The 16,619-nt window shown below is 35.4% G+C and overlaps 1 protein-coding gene across 2 annotated transcripts; it reads right to left on the reverse strand.

The window, feature by feature from the left end:
• Positions 1-907: 907 nt before the first annotated feature.
• Positions 908-13,773, reverse strand: LOC103475818 (histone acetyltransferase KAT5). 2 transcript variants are annotated; one of them, XM_008427703.2, is made up of 16 exons: positions 13,663-13,773; positions 13,517-13,583; positions 12,574-12,642; positions 12,179-12,315; positions 10,712-10,762; positions 10,445-10,513; positions 9,008-9,178; positions 8,855-8,929; positions 7,173-7,235; positions 6,674-6,922; positions 5,968-6,057; positions 5,742-5,882; positions 5,530-5,623; positions 5,300-5,459; positions 5,134-5,215; positions 908-2,476 (listed from the first exon to the last, which is right to left on the reverse strand). In XM_008427703.2, exons 1-16 carry the CDS (start codon positions 13,690-13,692, stop codon positions 2,342-2,344), a joined length of 1,683 nt encoding a protein of 560 aa, XP_008425925.1. In that variant the 5' UTR covers positions 13,693-13,773; the 3' UTR covers positions 908-2,341. The 2 variants fall into 2 exon arrangements, with proteins under 2 accessions (XP_008425925.1, XP_017164053.1); XM_017308564.2 differs by lacking the exon at positions 10,712-10,762.
• Between the last annotated feature and the right edge of the window lie 2,846 nt (positions 13,774-16,619).

Raw genomic sequence — 16,619 nt, forward strand, 5'->3', positions numbered from 1 at the left:
ACTCCAGCCAGACCAATTCAGATCTAACAAAATCTCTTGATAAGGCTTGGCGTCAAAAATCTTCAAGGATGCGGGTTATTCCTGTTACTTGTGCAACTTTTCCATTTTCAGCTCCCCCCTTTTTTTAAAGCAATGTCCTTTAGTTGCTTACCACTTGCCTTCCATGTTGTGTTAGTGACACATTTGTGTAAAATATATTTTGTTGGTCTTCTAATTTTCTGAGAAATTAAATTGAGGTTTTCCGGTCAATGTAAGCTAGCGTAATCAAAACTAACGAAAAACCACCGGCAATTAATTTGTTTTTGTTTTACTTTTCCATTTAATAAATACAACCATTTTTAAAATTTTCTAATTTATTGAGAGTACTATCTCAATAAATTAGATATAATTTATTGAGTCCAGCTGCTGAACTAGAGCTAATATGTGGTGAAGCAGACACATCGCATCAAGTTAGCTATTTAAACATAAATAAACCAATAAAATGCTAAACTAAACTTGTCAAAATGTCATACATACTTCATGAAGAAAAATAATTGCTTTCTGTTGAGCTTAAATTTATTTGCTACGGCTCTATATATCAGGTTGCGTTACCTTCTTTTATCCAGTATTTGATCCGTAACAAAAACACTGAAGTTGAGCATCCGCCATTCTTCGCTTTAACACAGCAATTAATAGTTAACTCAATTCCGCCCTCTAGTGGCCAAGTTTCTTTGGTGTGAGTGTGAACTTTTTCTGCAAAAACCTGATTTGTAGTGCAATATTTTTCCTGTTTCCTGCAGAAACCGCAGTAAGATCTGCTTACATCTGATGAGGATGATATGTGGATTTTGCATGACGTTCTCTTCATGCAAGCAACAAAAAATGCTGAATATACACCATAATGCTGAATATACACCATTAAAGACACTTGTATGATTTTTAGGACATTTTTTTATGAATTCAACAAGGTTTCCATATCAAATGTTCAAATGACACTAAAGTGTTGCACACTTAAAGATATACCAAGTATTTTAACAGGACAAATTCACATGTAAACATTAAAACAAGTTTATCACTTAATTCTTTCATGTTGTGCAGCCTGTTAGATAAGAGTTAAAAATAAAGGAACTGTACAATAATTTTACATTCCTCTAACAGTTCTGCATGGCTTCTGTCTTCAGTATTTACAGTCTCCAGGAACAGATTTAACTGAGGGAAAATATTTTGTGACACAGGATGTGAATAAAATACAAAAAAAAAAAAAAAAAAATTCTTAATGGTCAGCACACAGCAGCATTTGTACTTCTGCCTATTTAAAAATAGGGTAATAAAAAACAGAACTAGGTCTGTGATAAACCTGAATAATCATGTTGGTTTATACAAATATTTACAAAGGATGTGAAGAATAGATATTTTTCAAATTGCCACTGTTTCAAGAACACTATGTTCATAGGCTGGTACTAAAAAAAAAACCTACAAGAAACTTATTTAAAATTTTAGGCACTCAGAGAACCACAAATGGGAATTATTTTGACTGAGAATTATATTGGGCATATATCTTATTGTGTAAATTCAATCCACTACTCTAAATTTTGGCAACACATTGCGATTTGTGGGGGTTTTCCCTCCTCCTTTACCCACCAGGACATATTAGAGATCCTGCAGCCGGACTGCTTTTTAAAAGGAAATAACGTCACTTAAACTGAAACAGTAAAGTAATATTCCTTTTTGTGTTTGTGGAGCACAATGTTTAATCAGAGCAAAATGGAATATTGCTAAACTACGCTGCATTTGAAAAACCAAAATATGCGTTTCTGATGTTGGATCATTTTTTAAGCCTTTCCGGGATAAATAACTTGGTTGTTAATATTCACACTTGAAATATGGAAAAAGATGTTGACCAAAAGATCAAACAATAATTATAATTTTAAGTTAAAAAAAAATGGAGTTGTGTCAACAGAATAAATATTTAACTTTTAACCTAAAACTATAAATGCCCCCATTGGACAGCTTGAACGTTTCCAATGTCAGGTTTTAATTTTACATTATTCAACAAACAACTTCAGTCACTTTAAACGCAACATTTTGGTTAATTACCAGCAATGTTTTCACAGTGAAGAGCGCCGAGTTTTGTTACGTCGTTACTCATTTCCAAGAATGTACAAATATATTAATCAATAAACGATGAGCGCTGCAAACCAAAGCTTATGCATCTCAAGTAAGTCCATGTTCCACTGTATATCTGAAGAGAAGTCCAAGAATAATAAAAAAAACTTGATCTGATCCAACACTTTGCTCCATGACTGCTGTCCAGGTTTGAGGGTTTAGTGAAGAGGAAGCTGAATTTTTTTCTTTTTTCTTTTTACCACTTTCCTCTTTTGCTCCAGTCCTTTGGAGTGAAGTGGAGACATTTAGGGTCGATGCGCAGGTGCCTCTTCTGCATGGCTTTCTCATGTCCGTCCACAATGTCCTCAGAGAGAGTCAGGATGTACTGACCCTGGAGCAGAGAACGACGTTATTTACATGTTTATACATCACAGCGTCCATGCTGATATAACGCAGCCCTGCAATATTTTAACAGTTTTCTTTCAGAAATGGCACCAGAATCTCAATAAGTCTCTTAATATTACTGAATTTGGACTTATATGTATATACAGTCATATGAAAAAGTTTGGGCACCCCTATTAATCTTAATCATTTTTATTTCTAAATATTTGCGTGTTTGCAACAGCTATTTCAGTTTGAGATATCTAATAACTTATGGACACAGTAATATTTCAGTATTTAAATTAGGTTTATTGGACAAAAAAAAAAAGTGCAGTATGCATCAACACAAAATTTGACAGGTGCAAAAATATGGGCACCTCAACAGAAAAGTGACAATATTTAGTAGATCCTCCTTTTGCAAAAATAACAGCCTCTAGTCGCTTCTTGTAGCTTTTAATAAGTTCCTAGATTCTGGATGAAGGTATTTTTGACCATTCCTCTTTACAAAACAATTCCAGTTCAGTTAAGTATGATGGTCGCCGAGCATGGACAGCCCGCTTCAAATCATCCCACAGATGTTCAATAATATTCAGGTCTGGGGACTGGGATGGTCATTCCAGAACATTGTAATTGTTCCTCTGCATGGATGCCTGAGTAGATTTGGAGCGGTGTTTTGGATCATTGTCTTGCTGAAATATCCAGCCCCGGCGTAACTTCCAACTTTGTAACTGATTCTTGAAAATTATTCTCAAAAATCTGTTGATATTGAGTGGAATCCACGCGACCCTCAACTTTAACAAGATTCCCAGTGCCGGCACTGGCTATACAGCCCCAGAGCATGATGGAACCTCCACCAAATTTTACAGTGGGTAGCAAGTGTTTTTCTTGGAAAGCTGTCTTTTTTTGCCGCCATGCATAATGGCATTTTTTTATGACCAAACAACTCGATCTTTGTTTCATCAGTCCACAGGACCTTATTCCAAAATGAAGCTGGCTCATCCAAATGTGCTTTTGCAGACCTCAAGCGGCTCAGTTTGTGGCGTGCTTGCAGAAACGGCTTCTTTCCTATCACTCTCCATACAGCTTCTCCTTGTGCAAAGTGCGCTGAATTGTTGAACGATGCACAGAGACACCATCTGCAGTAAGATGATGCTGCAGGTCTTTCGAGATGGTCTGTGGGTTGTCCTCAACGGTTCTCACCATTCTTCTTCTCTGCCTCTCTGATATTTTTCTTGGCCTGCCACTTCTGGGCTTAACAAGAACTGTCCCAGTGGTCTTCCATTTCCTTACTATGTTCCCACAGTGGAAACTGACAGCTGAAATCTCAGATTACTTTTTGTACCTTTCCCCTAAACAACTATGTTGAACAATCGTTGTTTTCAGATCATTTGAGAGCTGCTTTGAGGTGCCCATGATGCCACTCTTCAGAGATTCAAATAGGAGAACAACTTGCATTTGGCCACATTAAATACCTTTTCTCATGATATGCTACACCTGGCTATGAAGTTCAAAGCTTAATGAAGTTACCAAACCAATTTTGTGCTTCAGTAAGTCGGTGAAAAGTAGTTAGGAGTATTCAAATCAATAAAATGATAAGGGTACCCAAATTTTTGCACCTGTCAAATTATTTTTTTTTTTATGCATATTGCATATTTTCTGTTATTTTCTGTTTTATTTTCTGAAACCTCATTTCAATACTGAAATATTACTGTGTCCATCAGTTATTATATATATCACACTGAAATAGCTGTTGCAAACGCCCAAATATTTAGAAATAAAAATAAGTAAGATGCATAGGTGTGCCCAAATTTTTTCATATGACTGTATATATATATAATTCAACTTAAAACCAAAAAATTCATCATTGATATTTGGAGATTACTACCTGACGTCTAAATGGCTATCAGTAGCATCAGTCAAAATAAAACTTGCATTTTATAAAATGCAAGTTTTATAAAATGCATTTTAGAAATGTTTTCTTTCAGAAATGCATTTTATGCAAAAAAAAAATAAAAAATACATATACAAGTTTTGTTTTTGTTTTGTTTTGTTTTTTTTTTATAAAACTTGCATTTTATAAAATGCAAGTTGGAGAAATTTCCTTTGATGAAGTTGGATTTTTCCCAACGGCTTCATTCAGGCACAACTGGGACACTCGGTTGTTAAAATATAAAAAACAACTCCAAAGTGAATTAAGAATTTACTTTACATATAAAATGTGGGCACGGTCGTATTTAAAAATGATTACACATTAACAGACCATTTTCAAATAGTTATAGTGTCTAATCGATCAAAGGCTTGGCCGTCCCTCATATTACTTTATTCTTTTTTTTTTTTTTTTACTCCAGTCAGTCAGTAAAGTTACATCTCTTATGTTTTCCATTCAACTAGTTATTATGAACTTGTTTGTGTCAGTTACATAAAACCTAAAATACTTTGAAGTTTGTAACTTGAGAAAATGTTGAAAAGCTTCCGTTTATGAATAGCTTTTCCAGGAACTGTACACTCAAAATATTCTGATTATTTCACAGCTAATTACAAGTAAACGAGATTTTCTTTAAGCACATTCAGTCTCTTTGATGATGGGTTTAATAAAACTGTTGCAAACTGTAAAGAAGCATCATTATTTTTACATTGGTGGATTTACAGTCAGTTCTGATCTCTCACCTTGTAATAATTGATTAGGTTGAGGTACTGGAGCGTTGAAATGACATCTTCTTTCTTTATACTTGTGATTTCACTGATCTCACTGCAGAAAACAACAAACAGACAAATTATTACATTATTGTTCTGAAAGAAGTTCCATGACCAAATGTTAACAACTTCTACATACTTTATGGTTATCTGGGGTCGTTCTCCGTTTTCAGGTTTAAGGTCCATGAGAATTTCTAGGATCGTTTGGGACCAATAGGAACGATACGACAAGAGGCCGAGATCAGACAGCGGCTTCTCCGGAGTTCCCGTCTTCCCCTCCACCTTTGACAACTCGTAACCTGGTGGGAAAAAAAAGTTAATCATAAAAATAGTTTTATAATTATAAAAACGCTTTCCCTTCAGACTTACTGAACTCGATGAGCAGCTTCCCGTAGCCTCTGCGCTGATAGGGCGGCAGCGTCAGGATGCAGGCAACATTATAATCTTCTGTCGACTCTTTTTCCTGAAAATCAAGACAGAATTGAAGCTCATCTTTGGCAGCTATAGATTAAATGTTTCCTGGTGAGCATGAATAAACTTTCCACCCAGTTATCTCGGTTTAAATGTCATAATCTGTGTACCTTGGAGAAGTAGCCAACTATATGGAAGCCCTTGGAGTCGTACTCCGTCATTACGTAGAAGAGGAAAGGGTCTGTGTCGTAATACAACGTTTTGTGGTCCAGGAAACACTTTGCCAGTAAACACAGATTCTGGGAGTAATTCTGAAAAAGTGAAAAGGACAAATGTGAACAGGGGGGAAGAATATAAATAAACGTATAGGTGAAGCACGGGTATATCAATAGTTACTTTGTTTTTCCTGCCGTCAATCTCAAAAAAAGAGATGGTGCCCTTGCGGTAGATCTCATTGCCGGGAGGGTGTCTTAAATTACATTTAGTCTGGAGAGAAAAATAAAAACACAATGAGCACAACACGTTTCAGGCAGTTCAGTAATCTATAGAACTTTCAGTCTTGCTTTAGGTGGAAAATGAAATCATTATCTGACATCAATTTTATTGAGAAATAGGAAAATGTTTCAGTGCTTTGCTAAATTGTTCACAGCCAACAAAGTGTCATGTAGAAACTTTTGCTCCTTTGCACACAGACTGGGCGAAGTGTAAATTTTCAGATGTTCTCCGTTGGATTTAGATCTGAACTTTTCTCGTTCTAACAGATTAATTTGCTGCCGTTTGCTTTTTTTTCCTCAGGATTATTCCGAATTTAACTCCATCTACTTTGCCATAAACTCTGCCCAACTTCCCCACAGCATGATGCAGCCAACACCATGTTACACAGGTTCAGAGTAATGTGAGGTGTTGGATTTTCACTACAAACAGCATTCTGTGGCAACTCTGGATTTTACTTCGCAGTATCAGAGTAAAGGATGCTAATAAATGCATGATTTAGTTTCTTACTGCTTAACTGCACAGATCTATGCTGGGTAAGATTCAAGTGTTGCCAATACTTTTGCAATGCACTTTGCTACCAGTGAGAACGTCACAAACAGATTCTTACCAAATGCCTCTGAAGACACTTGAGGCTTTTGAGGTATTTCAGACAGAATTCACAGAGGTAGAGGATGGGCAACGTGGTGAGCTCCTGTGGGTACGGTGAGAAGTACCAGGGCTTCAGTCTGTGTCGGCCCAGCTCTATGCACTCGATGTTTTTCATCCGTGTGACGATGTCATCGTGGCTCCGGTCCGACACCAGACTGCCGGTCATCCGCGGGGCGCTCGGGATGCCGTCTGAACTGTCCTGAGAATCCTGACGCGGAAAAATAAAAGATCGTAGATGCCGTTAACCCAAAGTCAAATTAAGATCCAATGAGCAATTATTGTTGCATTAAAGTTCAGATTTGGATTGTTTATTCAGTTTCCTTTAATCAATGTGAGCCAGAAGCAGTAAACTAGGGTCAGAGGTAAATGCCACCTCTGTTGTATTGGACCCGCTATGGCACAGCTCGATTTGGACACCAACACACAATCAATGGGCAATAGTAGGAAATCCAACAGACCTCTGGTGGTGGTAGAAACACACTGGCACTTTGAGGCTTGTTATACTGCAAAACCTTTATCATCTAGCAGAAAAAGACACAAAAACACAAACTTTTGGAAACTAATGAGGGGAATAAAATGTTTCATTTCACACTGAAAGCTTTGGTTAAGGATCCCTTCTGAATGACAAACACTTTTTCTGCAATCCAGTGTGAATTCATGGTGAGTCTGCCATTCAGACTGCTAATCATGAATAACCACAGATTGTATATGAATGCATAAAAAGATGCATAAAGATCTGTTATTAAACAGAATGGAGGATCAGTCTGAATAAACCTGATGAGTTGCTTGGCTTACATGGGGAAATGTTGACATTAAATAAAGGTTTGACCTCTGGGTTATGTTTCCCCCCCCCACAACTGTTTAGTTAAGCAGTTACAAAATGTTAATGTTATCAATGAAAGACACCTGTTTTTCTTATTAAAACTCAAAATTATTGATTTCTTTTATGAGGTGTTAAATGTTTTTTATAGTAGGCTTCTGGTTTTTCATTGTGGCTTCCACTAAAATTTTAATAAACAGTTTAAAGAATGAACACAGCAGTAATTGAAGAGTACAGTTAACAGGATTGACAGTAAGAAATAAAAACGTATTAAAGTACAAAACATGGATTCTGATACTCGCCAGCAGGTCATATAGCTGCATCTTCACACATCAAAAGGTTAATTTTATTCATTTTGCTTTAAAATTAAACTCAAGAGTCAGTACATGCAAATATGACATCATATTTTCCTGTTTTTTTTAAATACAGCTAATACAGCCATATATATGTATCTTTTTTTTTTTATAGAGAAATGTCCCAGCAGTGAAATGTCCTACACGATATCTGCTTAAACTGGCCTGGAGGTGATTAGCCAGTGATTCTTCAAACTAATATTTAAACTGGTTTGGCGTTATGAAACACTGTGACGAACATGAAAACAAAACAAAAAAAAAACGAACAGGCAATTTTCCCCCACTTTTTTTTTTTTTAACAACATTCCAAAAACAGATTATATAATCTTCATAACTCACAATCACCTTAAGGTTTTGATCAGTGCACAGAAGGAAATTCAGCATGGGATTAATTTTAGTAAATTTAAAAGCATTTTCTGATTAAGTTATGGTTTTAATAACAGAGTTTGAGCCATTTCTTTTAAACAAAGCATGTCCATTTTGTAAATTGCTTCTCTTTTTTTTTTAAACAATGAAAGACATTTAAAAAACACTGAGCTGGACTATCTTTACATTTTTGACTGTTTGAATTTTTATTGTTTGTAGTTCAGCAACATTTTTATCATTATATGAGGATCAGAAATGTATTATAAATTTAGATGTAATTGTAGTCTGCAAATAATAATTACCCAGTGAATTTGGATGAGAAACAAAATCATTAAAAAAAAATAAAAAAAAGTTTAACATTTTCAAAGCATACTCCGATTGGAAATCTACTTTTGAGAGAATTTGAGCCATTAAAAAAAAAAAAAAAAAAAAAATATATATATATATATATATATATATAAATAACAGTCTTCACTGAGCTTTTCATAGCTTTTTACATATGATTTGGGTGAAACTCAAGCTAAATATAAACAAAAACTGATAGAGACATTAGAAGAAAGAGAAAAGCTGCCTGTAGAGTGAAAATGTTTCAGCCACATACCTCATCTGGGACCCCACAGTTAGCTTTCCTTTTTCTTCCAGGCTGAGCAGGAATGAGGCGCCGGGCGGTGCCATTCTGACGAGAGAGAGGCAAAAAAGGCTTGAAAAATAAAAACAAAAACATAAAACTGAACCCAAATGAAGTTGTTCTTACCGTTGTGAGTGAGGAGAGCTGTTCGTGATCCTCTCTGGACTTGAAGGTGGTGGCTTCTCTGACAGCAGGAAAAACGGCCGCCTGAGAAGCTTCGGTTGAACTTGGTAGAGAGGGCACAGGGGTCACGGGGGGAACCTGCGTCACCAGGGGAACGCTCTCTACTTTCCTCTTCTGCAGCAAACAAACAGACTTTCAGCTTTAAATCAACTGGGAACAGAAAAGTTACACACTCGACCAAATCACGTCCTTTACTGAAAGAAATACCTTTGACATTATTATACAGATGAAACCAGATGTTTGCATAGACTAAAAAAAAAACACAATTTGTTATATTTTCTAAATGATAACAGCAGCATTTTTTTAAATTTGTTTTTTAAACTTCTCACAATAGTTTATTATTTTGTTCCCAGCTTAGAGCTTTGTAACAGCCACTAATTTGGCCCACCAAGTTTTAACCTCCTGTTTCTTTTTTTTAGATGTTATGACAATACCTCAACATTATGTTCTAAATGTCATCTTGTTTGTGAAAAGCTTCAGTCTCTCCATCAGCACAAAACAAGACACTGCCAACCACATAATTAAGTTTTTGTCCCTGAGCGTTTCTGCAAACACTTTGTTCGCGTTGCTTTGTCACTAATGGCTTTTTTTCCACTGAGAGTTGTCTTAATTTCCACATCGCTTCAGGAGTCATTTTACTCTGGATAGACACTCTGCTTATGAAGCCGACAGCTTCACAAGGTCTTTTGTTTTGGAAATGATTAAACACATTTCACTCAAAAACATGTTCGTCTCTGCCACAAAGAACTCGTTTCCTTCCTGAAGGGTTTGATCGATAATAATGCTGTTTATTTTTCCTTATAATTGTTTTGATGGATGAACGTGGCGCCGTCACGCATCTGGAAATTGAACCCAAGGACGAACCAGTTTTGTGGAGGTTCACAATTCTCTACCTGATCTCTTGGCTGATTTATTTTATCCTTTTCCATGTGGTTAGAAAACGAAGCGGTGTTTAAGGTGTTGCCTTAAAACACTTCCACAGAACCTTACAAATCCAAGACAGTCATCTCAGTTGTTTCCCAAAGTATTTAAACAAATAGCAATCTAAGTGAAGGTAAACTTTGAAATGTGAAAAAATACATTCTGTGAAAAATAATCTGTGGCATTTAGCAAAGAGAAATAATTTTGGCAATGAGCTAAAACAGGACAGATTTATTTCAACAACCTTCGAGCAAGAAAACAACCCTTTAAACCTGAATGCAAAACCTGAAGTCCTGTTCAAATAAATGACAAAAATTTATATTAGATTTACAAATCTGCGTATTTGAATAACAGAGGTATATTTTTCATAGTTTTTTTACATCTAGATTCCTTTGCAAATTTAAGATTATGGTTGTGCAGTCAGAGAGAAACATTAACATCAGCTTTAATGTTAGGTACCGGTGTGGGGAGCGTTTTGCCTCTGGATGGCGGTGTGACCGATGGCAGGTTGAGATCGAGACTCTTCCTCTGAACACATAGGAAGAGAAAGAAGAGATTAAACTGACATCCATATTTACTCCCACATTAGTACGCAGCTGATGTAAACAGTTAACAGCAAAACAATGCCTAAAATAACTTTGACAGCCTTGTAGTAAAAATGATCTTTACACACAGGATTGTTCAAACAGTCCTGCTTTTTTTTGGCTCGACGCTGCAGTAGATTACCTGTTTCTTCTGTAAAGCGGGGTCAGTATCTGTTTCTCTTCTTTCACTCACCTCACAGGAGAAAAGCAAACAGATGTTAAGGGCTTAGACAGGCAGAAAGTGGACGGACTGAATTCATTTTATTTTTTCCAAAGCAAAGATTTACAAGAAAATCACCGTGGAGACAGAGGCATAAATATAAAAAAAAAATTCACTGTGTACATATGTCTTGATTGGTTATTAAATCAGAGTCAGTGGACATTACACACATACAAACCATGTGATTTTTTTTTTAATCAAAGAGCAAAGTTAGAATCTATAACTACTTACCATTTGTAGGAAAACTCTTTTACAGCCTCAAACACAACAAATGTAAAGCATTGACAACACAGGGAACTATTCCCTCACTTTTTACATTACTATCATCATTTTCTGAATAACCGATGCAAAGTATTGCACAACTGAAGTGGAGGGAAAAGAAAGCATGTCTGTAACATTTTTAAAAAGTAATCTGAACCGTGAGGAGTACATCTGTACTTCACCCTTAAAGTCAACAAGAGTTCTTTTATTCATTATATACATTTATAAAGTTCAAAAGCATCACTTATGAAAGTCAAATGTAGCCTTTTTGGCACCTTGTGGGTACAATCTGATTATATGAATGATAAATTAGATTAAGTTTTTTTAAACTAGAATATACACAAGTTTTAGTTAGTTTGTTTGTTTGTTTGTTTGAAAGTTAGTCTGGGGTTAGATATAGTTTTACATTTTGTGTAACATGTTGAACGAAACTGAAGCGTTTCGAAGAACTTTAAGTACTGTATATGCACTCTGCCCACCAACAGACTTAACATCTGTTTGCTTCACTGCCACACTCTGTGCTCTCATTTACTGCATTTTAACAAAGCCTCCAATTAATCCCACAATATACACACTCTGTTCAGTTTCTGGTATCAGACAACGGAAAGTGATTAAAAGGAGGAGCGAAATGTGAGGGTTAAGCTGGCAGTAATGAGGAGTTTTCAAACTCATAAAACACAGACTGGAAAAAGGGGCAAAGCTACATGGTGAGTACAAGAACAAATAAAACTATTTAAAGCTTTACAGATGAAACTAAATATCTGCCGATCTAAAAATCATCTTGTTAGTTAAAAAGTTGGACTCTTGTAATACGACTGGCCTGGATTGAGTATGCAGCTGTCTCTGTTGACATTTGTTGTGAATTGGTGATACATTTATAAACTGAATTTAATAGATCATTTTCTTGTTAAGGATGGTAAAAGTTTATATTTGAATGATGGGTTAGTGATGAGTAAATTCAAGCAGCTGATCACTGGTAAAACATTACATCACTTATTCTAGATGAAAGAAAAATTAATGAAGCTTTGATAAAAAAAAAAAATCTCATACAACTTCCAACAAATTTAAACATAAACTCCCGATATCATATAAATCCTGAGATTAATACATATTGTCGCACACACTTACCACCTCTCTCTCTGGTGAACTGGGACGGGAGCCTGACAGACCGTTCTTCGTGGGTGTTTTAGCTTCTTTCTTTGGAAACTGAAGCTTCTTCATGTCCAGCCTGTCCGTTGTGACCCACTCATCCAGGCGCTTATTGACTGTGACACAATGAAATTAACATAGGCAGGGAAACAACTGCTATGCCATGCAGAAATCTCAGATATTTAAAGCGTTAGCAAGAAATGTCTTCTATCAAAAGAATTCTGAAAACTTTTTCCTCAAAAACAAAACCTTAGCACTAAAAAATGCCATGTTTTAGTGTATGTACTTGATAAATTAACTCGGGTGAGGAGTTTTCAGTAACTCTAAACATTGTTTGAAAGTGTAGTTTAAAAAAAACATAAAGCTTTACTTACAGTCAATGTAGTGAACATAGTAGAGCTTTCTCCCAGAAACTTCCTTCACACTTAGAATCTCAGCCAATGCTGTAAGAAAAGCAGAAAAATATTCAACTAAACCTAAGCCTGCATCAACAAATTGTGTTTTTTTCATTGTCCAATAACTGTTAATATGTTTTAAGAGGTACATTACATTTTTCAAAAAAATTCATGGTCAAAGAAGAACTTTAAAAGCTCTACAGATTGGCCATCTGTTATAATAATCATTAGTTGCAGCTCTGTTGAACAGCTCTTTTTGAACTTATTTTAAAAGTACATCAAAATTGAGCAAAAAGACTAAAAAAAGATTATTTCTACCAATTGAAAGGTTTGTTATAGTAAAATGTAAGGTTAAAAATAGAGGAAAAACAATCAAATATATAAATCTAGCCAATTTTCTTATTGCTTTTTAGTTTTATTTTGAGTATGAGATTTATCTTTCACAAAATATAAATTATTTTACCGGGTACTTTTGTAGGTCGATGTGGACAAGGAAGGGGACGACTTTAAATTACAGTGCAAATGAGTTTATGTTTTGAAATCAAACATTTACAACATGAGCTTTACGAAGATTTACTTTTTGTTATTAATTACAGTCGAATAATGACAAACATATCCAACTATTCACAGTTGTTTTTAACTTAACGCTGCAGTTTAGTTACCACTTAACTGCTCTATTCAGCTTTCAGTAGCATTGTTTTTATAACTAACTCACCGATGTGATGACTTAAGTCGACAACATTATATGCGTGAAATAATAAAAGTGACTTAGAGAAGGGCGTCCTGATAACCCAACCATACAGAGTTTAATGTGTATTCTGAACGTGAAGCTCGGTGCTTTAACCCGAGGCCGTGTGTTTGTGTCCGTTAACAACAACCAGCTGAGCCTCGGTACTTAGCGTTAGCTTCTAACAACACTTACGCCATTCGTCTTCATGTTCTTGGTTTTTACGAAGTACGGGGAGGCGACAGCCTTCCACAATCTCCACCTGAATACAACAGCAAATTATTTAGCAGCCTAACAACGGGCAGTGTCATTGAATAACATTGTTTATTTGGAGAACCTACCGAAGACGAGTTGTCCGCCATTTTCGTCATCTGTGAGTGTCGGGAGCAGGGTGTTGTGGGAAAATGCCGGTCTACGTCAAAGATGAAATACGCAACAAGATTGTTCTTCAGACACGAAGCGGAAATGGTAAAACTTTAGGGCGGAAGCGAGCAGAAGATGCTGTTGAGCCCAAGAGTACAACTCAGAAAAGAGCGAAAACAAAATAACGTTTAGGGTTAGCTGTCGAGCCGTAGAGCTAAAAAGCGACTAAAACTTTCACAAAACAAGGATATATATATATATATATATATATATATATATATATATATATATATATATATATATATATATATATATATATATATATATATATATATATGTACATCTAAAAATACTCACAAAATCTGGCATCAAATTATTCAAATTATTAATATTAAATTATGATAAAGTTATTCATTTTATTTTTGCACAGTTTGACTCTACGTACGATTAAGTTAATTTCATTTATACAAATTCACTGTAACTCTAGCCGAATTATTTTAAATAACTTTTCACGAGTTTTTGAGGTGAAATCAATGCCCCAGTCTTTAGCCCTCTAATAGGTTTTCTTCCAAGAATATTCTGCCCATCTTTCCATCAGTTCTGACTTGGTGCAAAAAAGCATCCATATAGCAGATTTCCCCCACAATATGTCAATATGTGTTCAGCGTGGCATGCAATTTAAGTTACCTACCATAAATCGGTTTTGCCCTGATCCATAAAGTCAATTTTTAGTCTCATTTTACCAAAACTCTAAAAGAAAATGTGTTTTGCACAATGTCCAAGCTTTGAAAATTGTGCAAAACACATTTTGCACAATGTTAAGGGAGAATGCCTTAAGCAACATTCTTCCTTACCTGACTGCTGTGTTCCTTGGTTTTATGAGGTTGTGTTCACTAACGTTCCCAAACAAACCTCGGAAGTCTTCATATAACAGCTTCATTTGTGCTGAGATTCAAGTTTATTTTGGTGGACTCAATTTACTGAGTAGGTCCCTTCTACATCCAGCTATTTCCAGTTATTTTTAAAGGGTATGGGAGTAAAGGAGGTTGGATGCAATGCATGCCCCACTTCTCAAAAGTTAATTTGTAAAAATATTTGGTAACACTTTATTTGAAGGGGTGTGCATAAGACTGACATGACACGGTCAAAAACTTGACATGACACTGTCATAAACATGACATAACACCTGTCACAAACATAAAATTTAATTATCATAATTTGCAAAATCATGCAAAGTTGGCACTTTTAATGGACTTTTAATGCAACTTTTAGAGCAACTTTGCATTAAGTGTCATTATTTACCAAAAAACACTTTATGACAACCGTCATAAACATTGATAAAGACTTCTTTATGTTCATGTCAGGTGTTATGTCATGTTTATGACAGTGTCATGTCAGTCTTATGCACACCCCTGCAAATAAAGTGTTACCAAATATTCCTGTAACAATGTATTAGGTTTGACTTTATAATCATTTAATTATTAGCTTTGCAAAATTCTAATAAAATAATTTTAAATTTGTGGTTGTAATATCACAAAATGGGGAAAATTAAATTCAAATAGAAGAAAAATAAAATGGCATCTAAATGTGTTATGATTTTTTAGTCACAGGGGAATTAAAACCCTCAACTAGGTGGTTAAGGATGGGGTACTATTTTCTATTCTTTGTGTGAGACTGTAAGGTATTTTATCCTGCCTTTGAATTGGTTGTAGAAAAGGGAGCAGAAGGAGGAGCTAGCAAACTTGCTTTGAATATAAAGTAAAAAAAAAAAAGAAGAAAATTTGCAAAAAGAAATACACACTAAGAAAGCAACAGCTAATAAGTAATTGCGTTGCTCAGCTCTGAGGGCAGAAAATGCAGATTTTCATTAAGAAGCTTTTCTTTAGTTCACCTTTCAGAATTTCCCAGAGACAATAATTATGACTGAGCTGCTTTCCTTCTCTGAATAACCCCATTACATCCATTTGTTGAAGCACTTGAGTCTCTCTCATACCACTACATTATTTAAGCCTGCAGTTAAATGATTACGTATTAACCTACACAATGAAGCTATTCTGCAGCTGAACAACCAGTCTATTCTTCCTCTTCAGTGTGACTACATGAACGGTGAGCAAAGTCACCTCAAAAGACAAAGCCAAGCAATTTATTGTTAGGGACACATGGCATTAAGTGAACAATCACTTTTGTTGCAAATCACCCAAAAAAGAGCACAGGCAAAGGTTATAAATTATCTTTATTATAATCCTTGGAACAGCATTCAGTATACAGGACTTGCGATTGTTGACAAATGATAGACTAAGCTGCGGATAATAAATTATATTAGAGGAAAAAAAAGTTTTTAAAACGAGTGTGGAAAATAAAGCTCAGGTTTGTCACTTGCTTTGTAAAGCTCTTTATAAGAATAGCCTGAATATTGTTTCCATGCATGAAGGAGTGCATCGTGTGGCTTCTTAATAAAAATGTATGAAATGCTCAACAGAGTCTCAAAATGAAAGTAAAAGAAAAAAAAATAAAGATACAGTTTGCTGCATCATCAAAGCACAAGTTCAATGAAATTATTTAGCATCTGCCATTTTGAAACCATATGTAGCGAGGACATTCATCAAGCCACTTGGCATTTGGAGGAGACTCCAATTTCCAAACTTTGGTGCACACAAATTAGAAAGTTTTTCTTTGTTGAAATAGCAGAATTAAAATTGTCTAAAGCCATTTAAAATACTTGCTAATTATTGACGCCTTTTTCATGCTAGCCTCTTGCCAACCAGACTGATTTTGACGTGTAGTAAAAATGCTCAAGATGCCACGGTTTTTCAGGCAGCAATCATCCGCTTAAAGTCAACCACCTCTTAACAATAAATGAATGAGGGAAAACAAAACAGAAGAAACAAGACGACACATCATGCTTCTTGCAGAAGTGTCACAGTTCCCTTTTCAT

This window comes from Poecilia reticulata, chromosome 14 (genome assembly GCF_904066995.2).
Source record: "Poecilia reticulata chromosome 14, P_reticulata-male-v2, whole genome shotgun sequence".
Lineage (NCBI taxonomy): Eukaryota > Metazoa > Chordata > Actinopteri > Cyprinodontiformes > Poeciliidae > Poecilia > Poecilia reticulata.

What these genes read in the sequence shown, in the direction of transcription:
- LOC103475818 (XM_008427703.2), bottom strand. Translation starts at nt 13,692, where the DNA reads ATGACGAAAATGGCGGACAACTCGTCTTCG. An exon ending in CCGCTTTACAGAAGAAACAG is followed by an intron (nt 10,514 to 10,711) that starts GTAATCTACTGC and finishes CTATGTGTTCAG; the next exon opens with AGGAAGAGTCTCGATCTCAA. An exon ending in ACTGTGGGGTCCCAGATGAG is followed by an intron (nt 7,236 to 8,854) that starts GTATGTGGCTGA and finishes TTTTTCTGCTAG; the next exon opens with ATGATAAAGGTTTTGCAGTA.